The sequence below is a fragment of the Rhinolophus sinicus genome, linkage group LG04 (genome assembly GCF_036562045.2).
Source record: "Rhinolophus sinicus isolate RSC01 linkage group LG04, ASM3656204v1, whole genome shotgun sequence".
Classification (NCBI taxonomy): Eukaryota; Metazoa; Chordata; class Mammalia; order Chiroptera; family Rhinolophidae; genus Rhinolophus; species Rhinolophus sinicus.
Window position 1 is genome coordinate 68,806,491 of NC_133754.1, and position 25,428 is coordinate 68,831,918.

The 25,428-nt window shown below is 39.3% G+C and overlaps 1 protein-coding gene across 14 annotated transcripts in view; it reads left to right on the forward strand.

The window, feature by feature from the left end:
• Positions 1-20,902, forward strand: part of TRMT9B (tRNA methyltransferase 9B (putative)) — a 51,914-nt gene extending 31,012 nt beyond the window's left edge. For 12 of the 14 annotated variants that reach the window (XM_074329710.1, XM_019750529.2, XM_074329713.1 and 9 more), the window contains 3 exons: positions 6,015-6,169; positions 10,079-10,252; positions 13,647-20,902. In XM_074329710.1, coding sequence (XP_074185811.1) covers positions 6,016-6,169; positions 10,079-10,252; positions 13,647-14,674 — 1,356 coding nt within the window. In that variant the 5' untranslated portion in view covers position 6,015 and the 3' untranslated portion in view covers positions 14,675-20,902. Of the gene's footprint in view, positions 1-6,014; positions 6,170-10,078; positions 10,253-13,646 lie in introns of those variants that run through there. The other 2 variants (XM_074329715.1, XM_019750538.2) reach the window with 2 other exon arrangements.
• The last annotated feature ends 4,526 nt before the right edge of the window (positions 20,903-25,428 follow it).

A 25,428-nucleotide genomic window follows, 5' to 3' on the forward strand; every position in this document is an offset into this window, starting at 1 on the left:
TGCAGAGAGAGCTAAGGAAACAGCTCATTGATTCACTGGGTCTGCAGTTAATTATTGGGAGACTGCTCTGTGCTCAGTACTGTCCGAAGCCCTATGATATATGTACACGAAGGGCTGGCAATTCAGTTCGCAAACATCCTAGAAAAAGTGCTACATCCCTCATTGCTGAATGTCACTATGGTCACCTTCCAAGTACTCCCTGTGGGAAGCTATGCACCAATGCCAGCGCCTAGTCTACCCTCAAAGCAGTTTTGGAACTCTTTCTGGAATGGCCATCAGAGCTGTCATCGCATTACCCTTGATGTCCTGAATGTCATCAAAATGTCTTCCTTTCAATATTTCCTTTATCTTTGGGTAAAGAAAGAAGTCATTGGGGGCCAGATCAGGTGAGTAGGGAGGGTATTCCAATACAGTTATTTGTTTACTGGCCAAAAACTCCCTCACAGACAGTGCCCTGTGAGCTGGTGCATTGTCGTGACGCAGGAGCCATGAATTATTGGCGAAAAGTTCAGGTCGTCTAACTTTTTCACGCAGCCTTTTCAGCATTTCCAAATAGTAAACTTGGTTAATTGTTTCTCCAGTTGGTATAAATTCATAATGAATAATCCCTCTGATATCAAAAAAAGGTTAGCAACATTGTTGCAACAAGTTCACGAACTTAATTGCCAGACGTCGCATAAGGTCAAACTTCAGTTCCTCCCCTCCAGGAGTTTCTAATCTAGTTGGGGACATACTCATATACAGAGTTGAGAGTTTAAGATGGTATCAGGGGAAATGCCCTAAGAGTGATAGAGATGATAAATCTGCAGTATACAGAAATCCTGGGAGAGATTTTTTTTTCTATAGCTATCTATAAAGAATAGAGAGGCCTGAATATAGAGATAATCATGTGCAGAAACTCAGGATTGGCTGTAATAGAAATTCCCATCACAAACAAAAGAGAAGTCTGTTCTGTGATAGGGCTGTGAGCTTAGAACCCATTACCTCAGTCTCTGTGCTGATTTCCTCGGTGGAGTGGTTACTATAGGCACTGTTCTGAGAACATGCAGCTATGGTGACTCTTCCCTCGGGACAAGGAGCCCTACAGGGCACAAAAATGAGGCCTTTCAGAGTTTCCTCCATCTCTGGAGATCAAGTGCAGTGTCTCATCTTCTTGATGAACCACTGGGAAAATCTTTTCTCCGGAAGCCTTTTCAGCTCCTCTGAATATTTTTTGCTATTTATACATGTGTGTGGTATGTATGTAGCTTTACAATGATCATTAAAAAATGCTTTCAATGTATTGTATTCACATCAAATATCAAATTTGCATTTGAAATGGTGGTTGTTGGATATAGGTCTCAGTGTGCACTCACCTAGCCCTGTTTCTTTGTCCAGAAATACGGCATTAAGAAAGGTTGAAAGGGGGGAGGGATGGCTTATGGAATGGCAAGGAAACTTTGTGGGTGATGGATGTGTTCACTGTCTTAATTGCCTTTGTTTCCCAGGTGCATACATTTATCAAAACTTATCAAATTGCATACTTTAACTATATACAGTGTGTTATTTGTCAATTATACCTAAATAAAACTATTAAAAATAAAATTAAAAACTTCTGTTCGATTGGCTGGGGTTTCATTTTTCATTTATTCATTAAAAAGATGGGTAGACCGATTATATATATATATAAGCCTAGTGCTAGATGCTATGAGCTAAACAAAGAAGTATCTGAAATGTTTCTTCATACATAAACCACTATAATACTTTGTAGAACATGAAACATTTCAAGTCCTGTGGAATTTAGGAATTAAGAAGTTTACATTTATTTAAGAAGATTGGAGAAGACCACAGCAAAAGACTATTGGCTCACAATATTAAATTAAGTTTAAAAATATGGGACACAGAACTGTATTCAGTTTCTGCCCAATTTTGTTATAGCTATAACAAAATACTTGATTGTAAGAAAGAGGAAAATGTTCATATTTATAAAGAATGAAATAGGACAAACCCACGTAGTAATAAATTATCAGATTCTCATAAAATATGTTTGATAGCTTTTACTTTTTCATTATGTAGGTATTCAGCATTTCCTATGATGAGCTTTTTATTCTGTTTCTTTGGTTTAAAATATCCATGCTGTCTGTCCATCAAGAGCAGTCACTCAGGGACCTAGGCTGATGCTTTCGTGATTTCAGAGGAACTTGGTGAGCCACACGCTGGCTCATAAAGCTTCTGCCCAGAAGTAACCCACATCTTGTTTGATTACTTTTAATGGCCAAAGAAAGTCACATGGCTGTGCCTGAATCAAGTTGGGTGGAGAAGTGTTATCCTCATCACATACCCAGAACAGGAAAACCAAGCATCTGTGAATTCTTAATGCCAACCCTGCTGCTAGAAGCAGGAATTACTGATGTGTTTCTGTTCCTCTCTCCACCCCGTGACTTCTCCTGTGAGTTTCCTACCACTTTCTCTTCCATTTTCCAAGGCATAAAGGCTAGACACAAAACAAAACACTTGATTGTAAGAAATACTGCTGAATGAGAGGACTTTTATGGTGGCAAGCTCAGAAGCCCAAGAAGCTTAAGTGAAAGGTGGAATTTATTGATTCTGAGTTGGGAAGGATAAGGAGTGGCCGACAGGACTGTAAGAACCAGACTTAGGGACTGGAGCTGGACTCTTTGCTGCCATGGTTCTTTCCCCCTCCCCATTTCTCTCATCTCTGTTTGCTTTGCTGACTTCATGTTCTTCTATCTAAAGACAAGTATTTTCCATGTGGAGGAAAGATGGCTATTGGTTGCCTGACCTATACGTCTTTCCAACTCTGTGATGCCAGAGGCAAGGCCAACATTTCTTTAGCTCTATAGTGAGATATTTTGCAGAAGGAATCTGATCGACTCACCATATATCACCTGTCCATCATTGAAATGATGATTGTGTCCATGGATATGGGATACCATGAATGGCCAGGCCTGGGTCACATGCCCGTCCAGGGAGGGCAAGATTATCAGAAGGGGGATAGTAAAGGTGGTTGGCCAAATAAAGACAATAGGTACTCTAGTCTACTTAGAGTTAGATACACCTAGAATGATCTTTTAAAATTATAAATCCAATCATGTTGCCTCCATCAACTCACCTACCAACTTAAAATCACTTTCTATTATACTTAAACTCCAAATGAGTTCTTCAAATTTTCAGTGCATTACTTTGTCTTATCTTTCAAATTATTTTTCTTTCAAATTATTTTCCCTTTCTCATGACTCACCAACAAGGCATCAGCTACGAGGACCCAGAATCTGACCGCCACACATTAGGAAGCCTGGCTCACCCAAACCCTATCTCCCTAGTTTCTCTTTGAACCCTGCACCCTTATTTTAGTACTAGTTTACCAGCTTAATTGTATTACTGAATTCACAAGGAATTTGCTTCTATATATATAAAATTCATATGGAAAATATTGCAGGGAATTTCAATCCAGTGTCAAAAATGTCATACTAGATAGCTCCAACTCTATAAATCAATTTTATGGTCAAATACAATAAAAAACAAAATGGATTTATATTGTTCACACACTTTAAAATAGCTCTTTGAATTTACTTGTTTATTGTAGAGGTGAGACAATTTGGGGAGCACTTAGAAAAAGGCCTCCAAAGGGGTGCTGTTCAGATTCTAAAAATTCTGAGCCTGTAGTTGGAGCCAGATTGAAGGGGATTGAGTTTCTGTTGATTGCCATTTAACATTTCCAAGTGCAATAAAGTAAAATTTATTTATTCTAGGATTCTCAAAACTGTATTGCCCGATTGATTCCTTGAAGGGAAAAAATTTAAACAGACTTAAATCTTCTGAGATTTTGTATTAAAAAGAAAAGTACTGTTTGGGTTTTTCTTGTGTGTAGGCAGTTATAGCCAGCCATATGTTTACTTTGTAAATTCTAGTTGAGGGTGCAATATAAACTGTTTCAATTTGGGTGGAAGTTTTGTCAGACCTCACAAATGAGATTTGTACTCTGTTAAGAATTTGCCAGATTTTTTTGCTGGGACTGTAGGCAGGTCCATGGTAATTAAGGATAACCTACTGGTAATTTGTTTTAAGAGTAAATCCTGTAAAGGTCTTCCTTATAGAACGAATGATGGAATTAGAATACATTAGTTCCCCCAGGTTCCCTAGTGGATGCCTGAAAGCACAGACAATACTGAACCCTATATATACTACGTTTTTTCCTATACATATGATAAAGTTTAATTTATAAATTGGGCACAGTAAGAGATTAACAGCAATAATAAATAGTTACCAGAGTGTAAGGGGGGTTGGGGGTGGGAGATGAGGGTAAGGGGGATCAAATATATGGTGATGGAAGGAGAACTGACTCTGGGTGGTGAACATACAATGGGATTTATAGATGATGTATTACAGAATTGTACACCTGAAATCTATGTAATTTTACTAACAATTGTCACCCCAATAAATTTAAAAAAAAAAAAATAATAAATAATAATGAAATAGAACAATTATAACAATATACTGTAATAAAAGTTATGTGATTGCGGTCTGTCCCTCTTTCTCCAAATCTCATTGTGCTATACTCATCCTTCTTGAGATGATGTGAGGTGATACAGTACCTGTGTGATGAGATGAAGTGAGGTGGATACACTGGACAAAGGGATGATTCATGTCCCGGGATGGAGAGGGATGGAAACAGATTTCATCACGATACTCAGAATGGTGCATTGTTTATTTCTGGAATTTTCCGTTTAACATTTTTGGACTGTGGTTGACTGTGAGTAACTTAAACCTCGCAAAGCACAACTGCAGACATGGGGCGGGGAAGACTACTGTCATCACTTGGTGATAACATTGGTGGGTGAGAGGAGAAACGGGATATTTCCATCGTCTCAAGAGGCATGCATGGGGCACAACAGGAGCAGAGGAGCAGGACTGAACTAGCTGATCTGCACCAGTGGGACCACGTGATTGAACATGTTCTCATCCTGGTTGGTAAAACGTCACAGTCTGAGCCGCTGGCCACTTCCGTAGGCTACTCCTCACTCACAGCCACGAGAGAATAATGACAAGATTAAGCCCCAAACAGCAGAGGCCTCTGAGACCAGCTGTTGACCTTCACCCACTCTTTTCTGATTGTCCTTATTCTGCATGGAAGGTCAGAGAAGGCTTTCTGGAAGAGGTGATGCCTGTGGCAAGAATGAACAGAAGTTAGCCAGGATTAGCACAGCATCTGTGCAGGCCCCTGGATGAGAAAGAATGTGTCTCACCTGAGAAACCTGGAGTCATTCTGAATTACAGACTCATCTGATGCTGGGGAAGGACGGGGAGACACGGCTTTAAGAGGCAAGTTGAAGCCAATCAGAAAGAGACTTGTTTGCCTTCCTAAGATACCCAAACCTGATCAGACAAGCTATAAAATGCCTTTGAAGAAGTCTAAAATAGGAAGCAACACCATTTGACTTAGGTTTAAGAAAAATAGTTGTACCATAATTGAAGGAAAGGGGCTGAAGGGCCAAAAAGGAAAAACAAAAACAACAAAAACACCTGTTTACAGGCTGTTGAAGTAATTCAGTCAAGAAATGAACAGTTTTTCTAAAATAGAATCAGTAACGATGTAGAGAAATGGTTGGAATCGAGACATTAAAAAAGGAGAACCAATGGGCCTTCATGACTGGATTGGAGTGGTGAGCTGCATATTATAAATTTTTAAAATCTATTTAGCATCAGATAGAAAAGTGTTATTCAAAGTGAACCACTGATAAGACTTTTGCTTATGCTTCCAAAATTAAGAATTGATCTTGCACAAGAACTGATAATGACTAGCTCATTCCCAAACCATTATTTTCTGGAGATTTGCACATAAAAAATATGATTGTCTTTTGACAATCATGGTGAAGGTTTTGTTCTTTGCAGCTGATAAGAAAGTGTAAGATCAGCATGACCTTTGGCAGTTGCAGGTTCCCAATTTTAGGATACCTGCATCTTCCTTCAGCCATGTCTGACCTGCATTTCTTGGGGTGGCCCTGTTTTCCTAGGATGGATCATGAAGCTGCCCAGCTGGAGAAGCAGCACGTGCATGACGTGTATGAGAGCACCGCCCCTTACTTCAGTGACCTGCAGAGCAAAGCTTGGCCTCGCGTCCGCCAGTTCCTCCAGGAGCAGAAACCGGGCAGCCTCATCGCTGACATAGGTAACCTGGGGCTGTGCCATATGGGCTGAAATACATTCCGTCGTGCCTTTCCTTTTCAGATTTATTTTCCGTTTGTGTTCTAACCGGAAGTCGGAAATCGTGTTCCTGTTATGCCACTACCTAGTCCACTGTATAGAAGAAATTCATTCTGACCAAAGTCAGAAAGGAGAAAACTTCCACAAATCTACATTTAGACAGGAACCAGATTTAGTTCTTAAAAATTTTAAAGAGATCTTTTCAGAGCGTTTGCGTATACCCTCCAACAAAATGAACCTGATCTTGAATAAATCAGGATTGAAATGACTGCTTGTGAAATTGACCATTTTAAATTTAGAGATATTCACATGTGTACATACAGTGTTCTGGTGGCTCCTCTTGAGTGGCTCCCATGCTTTCTATAGAAGAGCCAGAACTTATACAAGAGGTTCTATAACCTCGTATTAATTGCATGGATCCTTTCCCTTAACTGGTTGGTAGGTATTTCATTATTAGAGCATATCTTTAGTTAGATCATGCCTTCGTAATTACTGATTTTCTTGGAGGACTTTAGCTCAGTATATTTCTGAATCAAGAAGTAGTAAACCATAGCCCAGTACATCTAAGAGAAAGGTCTAAGACGTGCTAGGATTCCCACCTGAGGCCTGCCCACCTGAAACTGCTTCTAGCAACTGCGTGCAGATTGCACCCATGAGTCATAAGTCTGTAGTTACAAACTGTCTAATTTGACATTCATTCTAAATACTGGTAAGAGAAACAGACGCATGCCCAGGGCTTTTGGCGTGATAAACATGATGCGAGCAGTGTGGAATTTGGGGGAGGGGTGCATATCATGTAGAAATGGAAAGTCTTTGAAAATGGCTCTATCACGTCAATTTTTTAAAAAATAAATCTGTGAGTTTGGAACTCTTATCACCCGTAATCTAAGCAAAGTCCCAGGATCAGTTTATAGGAAAAGGAATTATTCAATACATGGCTTAAAGACAACTGTGTGTGTGTGTGTATGCTTTCTCATACCTTACATCAAAAATTCCAAATGAAGCAACAATTTAAGTATAAGAAAATGAAATCATTAGAGGACCAGATGGCAGCTACATTATTTTAAAATAATAAAATAAAAAAGAAGAAAAGAATAATAAAAAGATTTTTAAAAAAAGCATTCTCGGGGGCAAAAGGCCTTTCTGTGTATGATACCCAAAACAGTCAGAAATCATAAAATATAATACAGTGGATTGTCAGTCACAGTACTTATGGTCTGTAAAGTTGCCATGGACACTGAATTAGTGACTACTGAGTTATTGCCCCTCGGGGAAATACAGGATTAGGGTCCTGTGAGCCTCTGGTCACATTTTTTTCAATTGGTCAGTACCTAACTTAGTCTCATGTATGTTTCTGTTTAAAGACACCTTATTTGTATATGTTATTAATTCGTTAACCCTGAATTCACAGGACAACTGTAACTGATGCCTGAACAAAGTGTATTGAACACACACATTTTGTCCCTAAGGCCATCGCAGCCTTCCTGTGCTTAGGAACCCTAGACAGCACTTGGACACGGTGCTGAATTTTAAACAGTGACAACAGAAAGTACAGAAATGCACACCGTGTATGGTGCAGAATACAAAATAAAGGGGAATGGAAGCATGCAGACACATTCTGTTCTCTTTAGCACTACGGGAGGTTATTTAATGCGATTTTGTAAAGGAGCGTGATTGTTGTGTACTGGAGCTTGCTGCAGTATCAAAAATGTTCTGATTTATTTCTTGCACATTTATGGTAGTGGGGTGACTGTGCTTGGCAACATTCTTGATTTCCCCATTGGGATAAAGATTTCCTCTCTAGCATCTCAGAAAATGGATAGTTGCATCATATTGGGGATTTCTACCACTATCCTTAAAAATGGATACCGTTAGAAATGAACATGGGATAAATCACGGGTGCCAGAGACACTGGAAATGTTTCAGGAGATGTTGAGATTTGAAAAGACATCAGTTTCCTCATTATTATCAGATACTCTCTGAATATTTCTTTCTAGCCCCAGTCGTCTATAAACCTGTTTATATTATTTTTGAAGTAATTTTCTCTTTCATTTCTCTAAATGTATCCCCAAAGCAAATAAAAGCAGTAAAGGATTTACAAGATTATTTTTCTTAAAATATGACCATCATCTTTGTAGTATTCAGGATTTCAATTTTTAAAACACTTTGTGAATTATGTTTTCCCCATAAATACTGAATATTTTTTACAGTAAGCATACATTTCTCATAAACATACATTCTTAGGAACAGTGGCTGTGAGATCTAAAACATTTCTAAGACCCCAATCATTTACATTGAAATAATGTTAGAAATCTTAGTTTTTATTCACATGCTCTCCACTGGCATGTCTCAGCTGGCTTCAGCTGAGCCTTAATTATGCTTTTAGTGTCTCATATAATTTTGAATAGCACCTATTAAAGCGGGGTTATTAAACAGTGTTGTGATGTATTTCAGAAGCAGCAAACTAATCATCTTTGAAGAGCAGTAGATAGTTTACAAAAATATCAGGCAGAAAAATAGGTAATTCCAAAAGATCCAAATATCAGCTCCATTGATATCTTTAAATATTTCTGGAAAGGAGTTAGATGGTATGTCTGGTTAGAATATAGTACTGGGTCCTAGATCATAGGTGGCTTTTTCTCATGGTTATTCATCCATGTTATCTTCTTTACTGTAGTATCAGTGAGATCTGATCGATCTAAATCTTTGGGCTGTATAAATGTTGAATTACGTGGATCTCTGCCACTGGAAAGTGAATGTCAAAAATGATCTAGTTACGAAAAAAAATCGCTTTTTCTTAGAGTTGTATACTGAGTCATGCGAGATCATTTAAAACCTAGCACTGATAGTAGGTTGGATAAAAAGATGTTGCAATCTTTTTTTTTATTCAAATTAAAATTTAAAATGTTTGAAAAGCCTGTTTTATTGTACAAATTATTTTATTGATACCCATTTAAAAGTTGTTGGCAGTAGTTTGTTTTATATAGCCAGTAGGTAGTAAGACTGTCTAGAGACCATACATGAGAATAAATGCCATAACGTATAGAGTTGTCCATAATGAAATAACATATAGATCTGCCATAACATATAGATCTGTGTGTACATAACACACACTTATGTGAAGGTCACTTTTGTAAAGAGACTAGACACTGTTCCTGGATGCTAGGGACCTGTCATTCCTTGCCACAGACCAGCTAACAGTTCTTGGCTGTGCGAGCGTGCTAAGCCCTATGGACATTACCTCAGTAAATATTCAATAAATGTCATTTCTTTTTCTCATTCCTTTTCCCTCTTCTATTTCTGCCATAGGAAAAGATGAAATAGTGCCATTTGCGACAACATGGATTGATTTTGAGATTATTATGCTAAGTGAAATAAGTCAGACAGAAAAAGTCGAGAACCATATAATTTCACTGATATGAGGGATATAAAACTGAAAGCAGCAAAGGAACAAGACAAACAAATAAAGAAACAAAAACTCACAGACACAGGCAACAGTTTAGTGGTTACCAGAGGGTTAGGGGTGGGAAGTAGTAGAAGAGGGAAAGGGGGTCCAATACATGGTGATGGAAGGAGAACTGACTGAGGGTGGTGAACACACAATGTGATATAGAGATGATTTATTACAGAATTGTACACCTGTAGCCTATGTAACTTTACTAACCATTAAAGTCACCCCAATAGACTTTAATTAAAAAATATATATGAGAGCTCTCTGAAGGCTTTTCTTTTGCTTTTGTGTAGATCTTCACACCATGTTGAATTCTGTCCTGGTTAATGAATATAAAGTTATTTCCATTCCTTGTTATACCAGACTAACTGACAATGTTCCATTCTCCATTAAGGCTAGCATATAACAGTTTTTCTCTTACAGGTTGTGGGACTGGAAAGTATCTTAAAGTGAACAGCCAGGTTCATACCGTGGGCTGTGACTACTGTGGGCCGTTGGTAGAGATTGCCCGGAGTAGAGGATGTGAAGTCATGGTATGTGACAACCTTAACCTCCCCTTTAGGGATCAGGGCTTCGATGCCATCATCTCTATAGGAGGTAAGGCGGCCCCGTCACACGTTCACTCTTCTCCCTGAGAATAATGTTACGTGGTTAAGACCACTCTCCTGACCCAACGTCTATTCTTTGTGGAAAGCTCTATGTAATTCATTTTGTCTAATTTTTAAAAATATGTCAGTTGATCAAATTATTTGACTAATCTCAAATGTACTTGTGGTACATATTTTTTTAACTAGTTAAACTTTCAAACTGTTAGTGTATTCTTTTTGATGACTCATTCTAATTTATTATACTTATGAGTAAGAAAGTATTAGAGGAATTTTACTAATTGAAACTAGTATTTTGTTATATTGAAATGTAGCCAGCTCTTCCAACGTGAAGTAGACCTTTGGAAGTCATATTATGTTTTTAGGTCACAAGTGTGTGCTCTTTATTAGCAGAATATTGTAGGGCTAATGTCACCGGAAAGTGTCATCCAGTCTGCCACTCACTAGTATGCAAGTCACGGGGGAAGATAGCCCCACTTGGTCCCAAATTGCATTATTTTTATAATGCCACTTGGCTCTCCAGCTGCCAGAAATTGTTCATAAATGTAGGGAATATGTTCCTCATATCCTCCTAACAGGAGTGCCCATAAAATACACATGCCAAAAATGAAAAGAAACAGCAAAAATCCATGCCTCAAATTCACAGAGGTAAGATTCATTTTACTCAATACACATATTCCTGAAACCTCGTATGTTAGTTATATTTAAATATGCTTGGGAAACTCACTATTTATAGGAATCTTGTGGCAAATATTTTCACAAAGCAGAAAAAAAAACCCAATATACTTTAAAAAATTAATCTATTTGAATATAGGAAGCTTTAATCAAAAGAAGGTGAACCTATATAAACTTGACTGACCGGATAAAAACACAGAATAAAACTGTTTGCTCTCTCCTGAAATAGATGAGAAATTGATTTATTCAACGTTAGATGGGGACTGTATCTGCATAGTGAGAGGATGCAGGCCTGGATGCCATAACCTTGGAACTAGTTAGGACTGGCAGGAGATGGTTGCCATGGAAACCTGCTCTGTGAAGGCCCTACTTCTTTGCAGTTGAAACTATGAAGTCCATTTTGGCTGTCTGCAATAAGAGGAGGGATTCTTGTTGAACCAATCAGCACTACACAATGCTTTGAATTTTTCATGGGAAGCAAGTTTGGGGTTTGCTCATTCCACCTAAAGAACTAACAATCGGAAGTCAGAAGCAGATTCTTTGCTCTTGTTTACATTAGTTTTGGGTTTGCACGGCTACCTCCATCCGGGCTAGGCTGTTGAGCCACTTTTGTGGTCATGGTATATTGACCAGCTTTCTACTTTAGGGAAATATTCCACGTGTACACGGTGAAGCCCTTCTCCGCTTTCAGTTTAAGTCTCATACCTTGTCCATAGAGGAAATGGAGTATACCTGGTTACCATCTTCTAATTTAAAATGTTCCCGTAGGTGGAAATCTAGCATGTGTTTTTATGAACTGTTACTACAGTGTGATGTGGTCATTTGCCATTTAGGTTTCACATTTAGAACTACATTAGGAGAAATTTCTATAGACTGTCTCTCCTGTGTCTATATACATTTACTTTCCTATTGAGAATTCTGTTTGTTGGCACTTCTTGCTTATCTTAACATGAAGGAATATATTTTTGCCTTTGCATGTTTCTTAAGAATAATGTGAAAGGTAAGCATCATATCTAATTATACATTCCTTCTGTTTTATTGACAGATTACAAAACGAAACACTCTTTCTACTTACTTTTAGCATAGTCCGACAAAAATTTTGTAAAAGTTTGGCAATAGTATATTAAGATAATGTCAATCAATTATTCATTTTATGCCAGTGGTCTCAACTTGGATGTTGCCCCCACCCTCAGGGGATATTTGTTAATGTCTGGGAACATTTTGGGGGTCACAACTGTGTGTATGTATGTATGCTACTGTCATCTAGTAGGTGGGCCTCCAACAACAAACAATTATCTGGCCCAAAATGTCAGTAGTGCTGAGGTTGAGAAGCCTTGCTTTATGCTAAACCCATGGATTCTGAAGGCTTGTAATTAGAAACAAAATGTATGCTTTCAAGTTAACCACCACATAAAGGGCTCTTTCTTTGGGGCTAGGACTGAGGAGAACAGCCGAAGGCCTAGTGAAATAAAGTGATTGGCCAAAGATCACAAGGCTAGTTACTGATAGATCTAGGACAACATACGCTGGTGTCCTATTCTTCAGACTCACGTTTACCTCATACCTCTAGCTTCTTACACTGCCACATGGTACAGCACGAGATAACCACAGTTCCTGTGCTGCTGATAGGAATGAAACCCTGACTGATGACAATATACAGTGCGACAGCTTTATCTATATAATAATCTCATTTTAGATAGTTACTATCTCTCTGCCAGGTAAACTACAGGAATTTATTTGCCTAAAACTGCTGCCAATAACTGGATTATGGTGAGGGTACAGAGCAGATTCACTCTCTCTCTCTTAGGACTCATGACCAGCCGTGTCCAGACTTTCTTTGGAACTAATTTCCTGAGACATGTGGTAGGCCCATGTGTAGAAAAATAATTTGCTGTTTTCTGTTAACGCAGTACTGTGATTAAACTCTCTTAGGAGCTAACGGACAAACACTATATTGTTTGATAAAAAGATGCCTAATAACACACTTAAGATTAGATAAAGGCAGTTCTGCTGGACTCTCACTTTAACTTTGCAGGAACTGAAAGTAAAAATGATGGTCCATAAAGTGACTTTTAAAAAAAATACACAACCATTGTACATTATATTAACATTATTAAAAATGATAAGCAATCATTTGAACTTGAACTTGGCTGGCTTATCTTTGTATTAACTAAACAGATAAAAGGACCTTTAACCTTTTTCTCCACTTCTGTTTGCTTTATTAATTTTATTAACACTGAGTCATGGTATTAATCTTTCAGTGCTTTAGAAATACCGATCATTCATCCAAGCAATGTTTTATTTCATAGCATTCTATGAGGGAACACTTAACTAACAATACTCCCTTGCCAATTTTATTAATTCACACTGGTCATCCTCTGGTTAATAAAATTCATAGGATTTTGGAATTGGAAGAGGTATTACACGTTATTTCTTCTAGATGTCTTATTATAGATGAAGAAACTTAAAATCCATATATGTTCAATAATTTCCGAGATCAGTTGTCTAATAATTATAGGAGTCAAAGCTGAAAATTATGTCTCTCCTAAAGCCAGGCCTGTGCTATTTCTACCATAAGTCCTGCCCTGTAGGAAATAAGGAGGTTTTACTACATGTCAAATTGTATCACTTGTAAATGGAAAATATTAGCATATAAATGTGTAGAGTTATGTATATGCATACACATTGAGATCTAGTTTCTACTTTTTCAGTTATACATCATTTTTCCACAAAACAAAGAAGAATCAGAGCAATAAAAGAAATGGCCAGAGTCTTAGTTCCTGGAGGCCAGCTGATGATTTATGTTTGGGCTATGGAACAAAAGAACCGGCACTTTGAGAAACAAGATGTGCTTGTTCCGTGGAACAGGGCCTTATGTTCCCGGCTCCTCTCAGAATCCAGCCAACCTGGGAGAAAGATGCAGTGTGGACATCCAGAAAGAAGCCATCCCTACCATCCCCCTTGCTCTGTGTGTAGCTGTTCCGTTTGTTTTAAGGGGCAGTGTGATTCCACACAGTCCCACAGCATGGGCTATGAACCTGTTATGGCCGGTACCTGTTGTGCAAGTATTCCTAAGGAAAGTGAGGAAGAGAATGGATTCTATAATACATTAGGAAAATCTTTCCGTTCCTGGTTTTTCTCCCGATCTTTGGATGAATCAACTCTGAGGAAACAAATTGAAAGAGTGAGACCCCTGAAAAACACTGAAGGCTGGGTCAATAGCACTATATCAATCCAGCCTGCCAGACACTCTAGTTTAGACTTAGATCACCAAGAGCCATTTTCCACAAGAGAGCAACATTTAGATGAGGAAGTGTTCGTGGAAACTCCTCAAAAACATTTGGAGTGGCTAAAAGCACGAGCCCCAAGGAAACATCTAAATGGAGACCATCAAGGGGAAATTAGAAGACATGGCGACGGGAATTTTCTGGATAGCACCAATACTAATGAGAGTTGTGTGGATAGAGGTAACTTAGAAAAAGGGAACGCTTCTGCCAGTAAAATACTGAGAAAGGTTTCTGCAGTCGATTCCATGGATTCCATCCCAGATGACACAATTTCTGTGGAAGAACAACAGCCAGACATTTTGGATTCTAGAGCCTTTATGCGCTACTACCACGTGTTCCGAGAAGGCGAGCTCTGTGGCCTGCTGAAGGAGAATGTGTCAGAGCTCCATATTCTGAGCTCCGGGAATGATCATGGCAACTGGTGCATCATTGCAGAGAAGAAGGAAAACTGATCGATTGGATCATTTTAGACAATACCTCCATAGATGAACTACGTTCTTTTCACTGGGTCTGGTATGGTTACCTGAATTTGCATCCAGTGTTGTTATTTTTTAATCTAGTTATGCTTTGGTCTATGGAGACTCCCAACAGATCCTCTTTTTAATCTTTGGGTAAGTACAGAACCTGACACTTAAAACATTTGTCAAAGGGTATTTGTGGTGAAATGTTGATAAAAGAGATCTGAAGAAGCAATACGGTTTGGATTTTTTTCCCCCTGAAAGATGAAATTATTGTAAGAACACATGTATATTGTTTTTCATTATTAGACACTGATTTTAAATGATTCTGTTTTTAAGTATGTCTTCTAAAAATAGCATTTTTATGTAGTTAGGGAGTAATTTCTGTTTCTCAGGCTATAACTTAGATCTGTGTGCCAGATAAGAAACAGGTAAACCTGGTCCATTGCACAGGTGTAAATTGAACCACGTGATAAATTATTTTGTTGCTAAAGCCTTGCTTCTACTTAAAGTCTTCAGAAAGGTGAGAGCAGGTAGAGAGACAAGAAGTGTTACAAGGACTTTTCTAAAATGATAAGCAGACTTGCTTCAAGATAAGTCAATAAGTAAATAAATGTTATCAATGTCACTCAGAAGGTTTTTTAAAGGGACTGTTAGCATGTAGAGAATGGGCTATGAGGGTATTAGAAGTTGTTGCAAATACCCAAGTGGCATTTTCCCAACCTTATTAGAGGCAGGAATATCCAGTTATGATAAGACCAAGATTGACTAATGGGGAGTTGTTATTTAGAATGATGCTTTTCTCATGGACTGAAGGGATATTTAGGAAATGAGAATCTGGTGGAAGCTCTGTTTCCACTCTCAGTATAGATTGTTAAGATGTAAGATATTTGGCGTTGGTGGAAGATCAGTTGTGGAATTTTTTTTTATTAGTTTCAGGTGTACAGAACAATGTACTAGTTAGACATTTCTACCCTCCACTCTTAGGTATCTATGCAGAGAAATCCAAAACACTAATTCGAAAAACTATATACTCCTATGTTTATTGCAGTTGTTGAATTTTTAAAAAATTATTTCCGGGCATTTGTCCTGTTGAAAGTGACCACATTTTGTTAGTTATATTAGAGATTTAGGCAGACTCAAGTCCTGTAAATCAAGGGTTGAATTTCTGCCTCTTCACAGACAATAAGTCGATTGGGCGTTATATGGTCACTGCATTAGATTTAACCATGGGGCTGTTTAAATCCATGTCATGGATCATGAAACAGATATAATTAGGACAGGACTGGAGCTCTAAGAGAAGCAGAAATGAGTTGACCCAGAATACAGCCTCAGATAGTTGCTTAGTGAGGAGAGAGTCGACATTTAACAAAAGCCCTTTACTTTATGGACCATTGTAATCCTGGATGAAAATCCAATTCCAGTTTTATTTTCCACTAAAATTAACTGAAATAGTGAAAGACTTCATTGGTTTTTGTTTTCTTTTTTCCTTCAGTGATTGTGCTCTAACTTAAATGGTGCTCCTTACAAAGAAACTTAAAGGGTAATTTTTAATGTTTAGCTGACAATTATTGATGTTTATAACTCTTTTGGCTGTAAAATAAGACTGTATTGTCACCTTTTTGGTTGATGAGGAGATTGGTGGAAATGAGGAATATGATTTATATTGTTCAGTGCAGTGTGCCGTAGAGGGACAATGAAAACAGGCATAGAAGTGGAATAGAAATTAAAAATTAATTTAGTATCTTCCATTTCTTAAATTAAACCATGAGTATAAGTGGTTTTCTTGGTGGAAAGAAAAGATTCTCAGAGTCAGAGAAGTTCTTACAATTACGGCTGAGTGGCCTTTTTATTATGAGTGGATTTTCCCTCTCTTTGAAGCCTGTTGTCACATGTGTCTTTAATCCCAAACTTGCTGCTAGAATTCTGTTGGAAGTCATCTCTTTCTGGGGATAGACTACCACTTACAAAGAACTCAGTTTATTAGACTGCGCCAGAAAAGCTTTGAGCTAACCTGTATGAGCAACCTCTACACACACACACACACACACACACACACACACACCCTTTGTATAAAATGATTCTTCTCTAGGACAGTTCTTGAGAGAGAAATATTTTCACATAATTTACACGGAGCAGTAAATGAAAAACCATTAAGGATAGCAGTCTTTCGCTCTTCATCTGCCTTTGGATAGATATATCCATATATATTATATATCTCATATATATATGTATATATACATATATACATATACATATATACACACAGACATTGAAGAGCCTAATATCTTGATGTCTTAAATATCTCGATCATTTAAAATCTTGCTCATCTATAAAATTGTCCTCAAAAGGAAATACAAATCATAGTGAGTTTAAACATACTCAGGTTATTTGTGAGTGTTCAGTCTGCCTTAACTTGCTCAGTTATAGATTTTGCTGATCAATATGAAGTGATCTGAAAACTTAGACTCCATTATTAATACTGGGTCAAACAAGGTCTTTACTGTTCCTTCCCCTTTACTTGCTGGCATCCCTGCAGAGTCCCATGATCTGAAGTAGAAGGAAGCGTTTGGGTGATTATTAGAAGGTCCTTAAAAACGTTTGCTGGTCTCTTGGTGCCTCACTGGCCTACTTGAGGCATGTGATTTGGGGGGAAAGTGTATGAGAATGGACAAAGGATGGTCTCAAAATAATGTTATTGTGGGAACCATGCAAGTGACCTATTTAAATTATTATTTTTTTAAATTGTCTCTATAGTGGTGAAATGTCACCAGCATGTCCTAGTAACTAACAAATCATCTAACAAGTATCTTGGCATATCACACTGGCTTGGTCTTCCTTTCTTATCACTCATCCCTATGCAAGATGGTATGTAATTCTTGTTTCTAGTTTCCCTTTCTACATCCTTCCAAATTCTAGATAAAAAATTCCTCTGTGTATTAACTGTGCACCAATTGAATGGGTAAAAGTTGGAGGTAATCCAGAGAGAAAAATAATCCAACTATAAATCAGCTAGGAACATTAATATACTTTTCTATATGAATGACCACAAAAAGAACAAGCCTGTTGGATCCTTAAAAAAGAAAAAAATAAATAAATAGTTTGGAGGAGGACAGAGGGTCTATATCCAGTAGTTTTTGAACTTGGTTGGGGAGCTTAAAAAATGAGCTGTGAGCACCCACTTTGGGAGGAAGGGGAGATGCGTATAATCATTAGTCAAGTAGCTACTGTCTAGGAAGAACAAATTATGCTAAGCCAGAGCTTTTCTATTGTGTAGAAAATTTGAAATATAATGATAAGAGCAGCTAACTTTACTTCCTATCTGACATTTGTTTTATCTGTAATTCTCACCACAGCCCTCTGAGATAGGCATAATTATTGTGCCCATTTTGCAGATGAGGAAAACTAAGGCGGAAAGACATTAAATTGTTTAATGTCACAGTCACACACGTAGTATCACATATCTAGTTACAGGCAGGGCGAAGATTCAACCCAGGGAGTGTGGCTCCCAGCCTGTGCTCAACCACCACCACATGTACCCCCAGCCATAGTACTAGGCAGACTCTAAGAGCCTTTTGAGGTAAGTGCGATTCTCCCCTTTACAAATGACCTTTAGCAAGGTTAAGCAAAGACTACAAAGCTAGACAGTAATTGGATAGCAATCCCTTACGTATTTTCCCCATCTTTTATATTTAATTTTTCATTTGTAAGTCTGTGTCTATTTGATTTTAATTAAAAAAATAGTCTCGGTCACAAAATGTTCTGTGATTACTTTTCTCCTGCTCTTCAATCCTTCAAAAATGGTAGAACTGTTTTCTCATTTTATAGGTGAGAAAATTGAGGGCTATTCAGATATTTCATTCATTCCATTTGTTTACTGAACCCTGCTAGTTCCCAGATACGTAGATAATAAGGCAGTGAATATCAGGTGTGTTGAGTGTACACAGAATGTTAGAATTAACTAACCTGAGAACAAGCCGGAACAGTTTTCCTATTTGTTGTATCGCTCCTACCAAGTTATATTGTTTAGTTTGAGAAAAGCAATAGACAAAACTCCCTCTTAGGGAATCCCAATGCATATTAACATGTAGAAGGCTTACCCTAAAGTAAACTTGGACCTAATTTAACTGCGCTTACTTGAGACATATTCACATCCTCTAGCACAAGCATTCTGTACAACACATTTCATTAATACATCTGATAGAATAAAATGCACACTTCTTAGGAGGGCATTCATAAACTGATACTAAATTACTTTCGGCCTCAGATCTTGCAGTTGCACCCCATTTTTTCTGTTCTGCAATCTGCAGTTTTAAACAATGCTTTCATTAGAAATCACATAATGACAAGGAATTATCACATCCCTGAGATAATAAACTTAGATTTCAAAGGCCATAATTGCCATCCTTCGCCAAAGAAAAAATGCAGGAAACGGGCTTTGTTCTTTTAAATCAAAGGGCATGTAGGTTAAGTGTTATCATATACCCATCCAACAGAGAGAAAAACAGTGGGAGTGGAAGGAAATTACAGAAGCATCAGCAGACCCCAAATCAGAATGTTCAACTCCTCTCATGCCAATCTTAACTCAAAATTATGATTACTGGTTTGATATTACAGTTTTCATATTTGCGACCTCGATTATCTACAAAATTGGAGTGAGAATCTTTTAAAAAGAACTCTCACCAACCAAGGATTGAAATTACAAGGCAAATAGAAAGCACGAGGCATGGCATGGAGAACACAAACATAGAAACCTAACAAAGCTGATCAAAGAGAAAATACTAACTGTGAATTGCCCTATTTTTGGTTCCCCATGAGTCCCACAGTATGTGACGCATTAGTAGGAATAGTCATCACTTCAGTTTTAACACAGACTCTTCCCCCTCTAAATTTGGGTCTTCTGATTGATTATACACAAGTAATCACTTCATGTGGGTGGGATTCGAACTATAATATAATGTACATGACCAGTGGGATGGACCACTTGTCAAAGTCTATTGTCAAATTGGCTCCTTCATTTGTTAAAGAAATATGTATTTTGTCTCTTTTTCAACTAGAGCTGGGAAAAATAAAATTTCCCCCAACCCAATCAAGTATTAATTCACATGAAGCAATATATTTTCTCTACATGGAAGATTTATTTTTCTCTAGATGTTACCTCCATATAGAAAAGACAGTGGGTCACTGCAGTTTGTCTGCAGCCAGTGTTGAATGTTGAGCTCCCTGAAAAAGTTATGTTAATATTTATGCTCGCCCAGCAGGGAATTTGGTTGACTGACAGGCGTTTCTCTAGTGAGCTAATCATACCACTTCCATGAGGTTTTCTATTTACGTATGGAGAGGGACTGCATTAGGAAAGGACTGCTTTTCTACTCTATTTACACAGAACCCTGGTACTACTTCAGGCTCACTAATGAGCATCTCAGTGGAATTTCTGAGACACTTTGAATATGTAAGTGAAAACTGTCCCATTATCTTTAGATGTTCTCTTAAATATGTATGATGTAAATATATCTATATATTCCTAGATGTTTAGTGTTGGCTGTCACTACTGACCAGCCCTTTTATGCACTTGTCAAAACATTAAATTAGCAATTACCATAGACATGTGTTTCATTGAATAGATTTTGTTTTGTTTGTTTCAGGGAAATTGAAAGATAATCGTTAAATGTTGTTGTGCCTCTTCCGGTGTTGACATGTGTATGTGTATCAAAAGTACAAAAACTTCTTTTTTCTTGTACAGTGCACAGTTACTTTAGCTATACCCAGAAGAAGCTAGCAATAGTTTTAAAAGCACAAATTGATATAAAATATCTTGAATGTTGTAATAATTTGAAGATATGTTATTTGTATTAATCAATGATGTTAGGATCTTTTTGTAATAAGTAGTATTAAAAATAGTGTAATTTGTATGCTTATGAAATGTATTAGATAATTTATAAGTTATGTATAAGTGTACTTTTCAAAAATGTTACTAGGTGAACAAAGTTTTGCCTTTCATCTCCACTCTGAGTGTGACAGCTTATCCTCTCAATTAAGCCAGCCCCCTCTCCTTATACTTCAACAGAACTGGGCAAATTAGTGTTGGAATTCTGTTATCTTTGTCTAAAGAAAATCAAGCTAACCATTAAACAATAGATGGTCTCTTAATGAGTTAATAAAAGGACATTATTGACTAAAAAAATCTTTTAAGATGAATAAAGATGCATTAGACTATCTGAACGTGTGTCTGTGTGTGAAAATATGGCACTAATATTGAAAGAACGTCATTTTTATGTTGTTGGGATGCAAGCATGTCTGTTGTCTACTCTTCCATCTGCAGGTTGTCAGCACATTATCAGAGCTGGGGTATGAAGCAAGGGGGTGTTGTGCCTGGCTCTGCCATGGCTCTAACACAGCTCAGCGGGGCTGCGTGCTAGTAGCAGATGGTGCCCTGGCAGGATGCAACCTTGACCACTTCTCACCCTGTTTCCTGGGATGGAAGACGCTACATGTCCTCGAGTGCCAGTTTGCCCCTCACGGTGGCTGCTGGGAGAACAAAAATGAAAAGTACTGATCGCAAATGAAATACACTCTGTGCCAGTCTTCTGGAAGGTGTCAGTGAAACCTCAGTCATGTGCTGTGTACTTGTTGGTAGAAGTCTCAGTTTAAAAAAATCACTAGCTATTGTCTTTAGTCTTCCATCTCTGTGCTCGTCTTCCAGTTTTGAAATATCTCAGCATAGATTCTACTTAAAAGCTATCTGCTTAACAGATATTTTTTAGCAGTTTTTGCGGTTTTCTTGATGGTGGAAACCAGAAGGAAACCATCAACTCCAGTGCCTGGTTTTTCCTGTACATGTCACTCCCCACCCAGTCCCCACGAAGGGGCACCCATCCCTGAGCAGCCTCATCAGGTGGAAAACCGCCAGATGCCTGAGCAGCCAGAGATCTCAGTTGTCTCTAACTCCAAGGAGGAGGGACTTGCCCAAGCCAAGGAGCAGACCTGCATTTTCCCCACCAACCACATTGTATTCCTTTCGGAAGTTGCTGCCCTTTGCATCCATCCAGATTTTGTCCCTGTAGCCCCAGCTCAGGACCCATCGTCAGATCACCGCGGTCCTACTGCCCCATGGTGCCATTTTTCTTCATCATCCTGTAGCTCTTTGCATTTAGGGTCCTTTATAGCACTACTCACAATACTAGCAGTTACAACCGTCCCTACGTCTTCCATGATTTTGTCCTTATTCTCTCCAATATAAAAAGAAAGAAAAAGGAGAGTTGACTAAAACCTTTCCAGCTCCAGTCCTTTTGCCACCTGGTATCTTTCTCGCTGTCACCCCCTGCTCTGGCCTCCAGGAACAAACTTGCACTTGCCATTTTAAAGGGGGTACTGTAAGGAGAGGTAAAGGAGCCCTCCCACCCACCACTGATTTCCAGCCTGCCCTCAGCATTTTGGGGAGGAAGAGTCCAGCTCTGGATGATGGAACTCAGTTCCTGGGATCAGCTGGCTATGAAGGGCCGTGGCTCAACTCCACTGATTTCCTGCACTTTGAGTCTCCTGCCAAGATAACCTCTCCTCTTAGAGCCCATAGTGTAAGGCCCCTATCATCCTCTATGAAGAATAAGGGTTGATTTTTTTCGTGAGAGTTTTCTGAGAGTACTGATGAAACTGATGATGCGTGCTTGGTCCTTGGAGTTACCTGATTAAAGGTCAAAATGAAAACAACCAGTGGTAAATATTTAACCACCCGTTACTAGCTTTTTCTTTCTCTTGAGAAGAAAGAAGCCACAGTATTTGGCTAACTTATAAAAAGAAGGGTGTGATAGTTGGAGATACAAAGAGAAATCCATTCCTTTCCACATGCTACCCCTGAAAAATCATGGCAGCCAGGCCTGTGTTCAGAGCTCTCCTGCTCCAGAGAACTAATGGCCACCATGAAGTTAACGCCACCCAAGCCTTTGAGAAGCCAGGGTCCCCAGACAACTTATCACTGGAGATGCTCTATTGAGAGGAAGTCCGGCAGGGAGCCAGATGGTGCAGCGAGCTGCCCCTCCCCCACACTGCCCCAGGAGTGGAAGGAACTTGAACAAGGACAGCCCCACGTGTACCCTGAGTGAGTACTGGCCCCACGTTTGGGAACCTTGGCAAAGATTCCTGTGTCTGGGCTTCAGACTTGGCACGATGTGAGTGGAGCTGCCACCTTTGAATGGCACAATGGGGTCACTTCGTCAGGCCTTGCTCCTGTGCCACGTGTGAGATCACTGCCCACATAGGAGGCACAGAAAGCGGTGTGCTGCCCGAGTCAGCCTCATCAGAGGCAATGAGAGATGCTCATGAAGAAAAATCCAGTTGGACCCCCAAGTTCCGTGAAACAAGAAGATTGCTAGATTGTCCTAATCTAATCCCACGCTCCTCCATTTTATTAAGGGGGAATTGCAATATTCTAGTTGAAGTGACGTGTGCATCCCCCCACAGGCGGAGCTCCTTTGCCCTAGTGGGTAATGCACAGCCATCCTGAAGAAACTCAGCCCTCAAGGGTGATCTCGGGAGAACTCGTCTTTTTTTTCACTACCTTAATATGTTGGTAATTCATCCAAAATGTGTAGAGCAACTACTCCAAGAAAGGTACCGAAAACATGAGAGCAGAAGGGGCTTGTTTCCCCGTCATTTTAAAGATGGCAATTTTTGAACTCCATATTTCTTTGTATTTTGTGTTGAACAGCTTTTGAACAATTCCTCTGGGTAAGGGGCTTTCTAGGCATTGTGGGAATTTTCTGGGAATAAGATACAGTCCCTGGCCCTCAGCGTATCCCTTCTCTGCCAGAGTATACCTGTTAAGAGGGCAGGTATAGGGAGGGTTCTGCCCCTTGCCCGGCAGAGCCCTGCAGTGCTTAGCATAGTGCTGGCCCAGTCAAGAGTGCGCAGGAAATTAGTTTACTGTTGCCTGGCTCAGGGCGTGAGGGGCACTCCGAGGAAGTTACAGAGACCCGTGGGGCCCCAGGGGGAGAGGAGGGTTATCATAAAGAATGTGACATAAGCCTGGACCTTAAAGGATGGAACGTTGACAAGTGAGGAGGACAGGGAATTGGGACACTGGCAAAGAGGAAAGCTGAGTAAATTGAAGATGATGATAACGATGGTACCATTTATCACGTGTGCATTACATGCCAAGAACTTTCACATTTACAGTTTCATTTATTTGTCATACCTACCCTAGGGGAAGGTATTAGGTTGATGCAAATGTAACTGAGGTGTTTGCATTTATTTTGAACTTTCTGAACCGCAATTATTTTTGCACCAACCTATTATTGAGCGCCATTTGCAGATGTGGGAACTGGGGCCTAAAGAGGTTAGGCTACTTGCCAAAGTCACACTGCTGGAGAGCGAAGAAACTCAGCGTGGCACTTCGATTTGTCTGTGTAAAGCCCCTTGTGCTACCCACTCCATGGGAAGGCGACTTGGGGGAGAGGAAGTAAAAGGCAGAGAAAACTGGAGACGCACATTGCAGTTTGATTCCCAAGGGCTTTGAATGTCACGCTCAGGGATTTAGACTTTCACTGAAAATGCTAGAGAGACTTTGAAGATTTCTGAGCAGATGCTTCAGAAAGATTACTCTGGAGCGGAAGGAAGGTGTGGGAGGGGAGGAGGCCTAAGATTTGACGGAGTCTCCTGGTAGAGCAGGCACAGTGAGGGGTGGGGACAGTAGGCTTAGAAATGAAAATAAGACACATGTAGAGCTAAGATAGCGTGAACTAGAATCTGATCCGAGAGCCAGGGAGAAGAAAAGGAAAAAAAAAAAAAAAATGGCTCTTATGTTCCCACCGGTCGTCTGTGAAGCCCATTACAAACACCGCGAGCCCCGCGGAGGAACTGTGCCTGGGAGGTCTCCGCCGTTACGTGGGACTAGGTCGCCCTCTTCTGGAAAAGAAAAGCCACTGTTGAGCTGTGAGGCCGAGCATTGTCTAGTTCCGTTTAAATGTCTTTACAGAGCCCATTGATGCTGAGTCGATACTCATTGGTCCTTCAAACACCTGGTAACTAACAAGTTGGTAACCAGGTTGCAATTCAGACTAACCTGGTTGTGCAGAGACAACAAGAGGCCATTAAAGCAAGTTGTGACACCTTCTAATGCATTGTATTTTGGACTTAGAAGTAGTTTAATGTTAACGAAAATGAACTAGAATAAAAGGAGATAAGACTATAGAAAAATGAATGCCGATCTTTTGGAAATATTACTAAGTTCGGAGGTGATAAAGGACTGAAAGTGTGATCATTAGCTGCTAGTGCTACATTAAAATACTTAGTGCTATCAATTGTTGAAATGTGGAGGGTTGAAACAACTTCAAAATATTACATGGGCAATTTGACAAAGATAACTGTAGGAAATGAAAACTAAACTGAGTTGGGGGAACTGACTCAGTGGGTGGACCCCAGGGTGTTCTTCACTAAGTACACCCCACCACCCAGCTAGGTGTCCACCTCCCCACCCAACCCCCTAATTTCCACATCCATTCCTGTGACATATATGTGTCCCTGGCCATCGCAAGGGTCCATCCACAGGGAGAGAGTCAAACAGTAGTCTCAGGACAATGAACAGCATGGCTGTGCTCACCTAAGAGTCCTGAGAAGAAAATTGACAGTGGCCTTCCAGGGCCTACAGCACTGGCCCCATTACCTTCTAATCTCATGTCTTACTTGGCTGCCCGAGCTCCTTCAGCTTTGCTTTGCACTTGCCATTCCCTCTACTGGGAATACTTTTCCCTGAA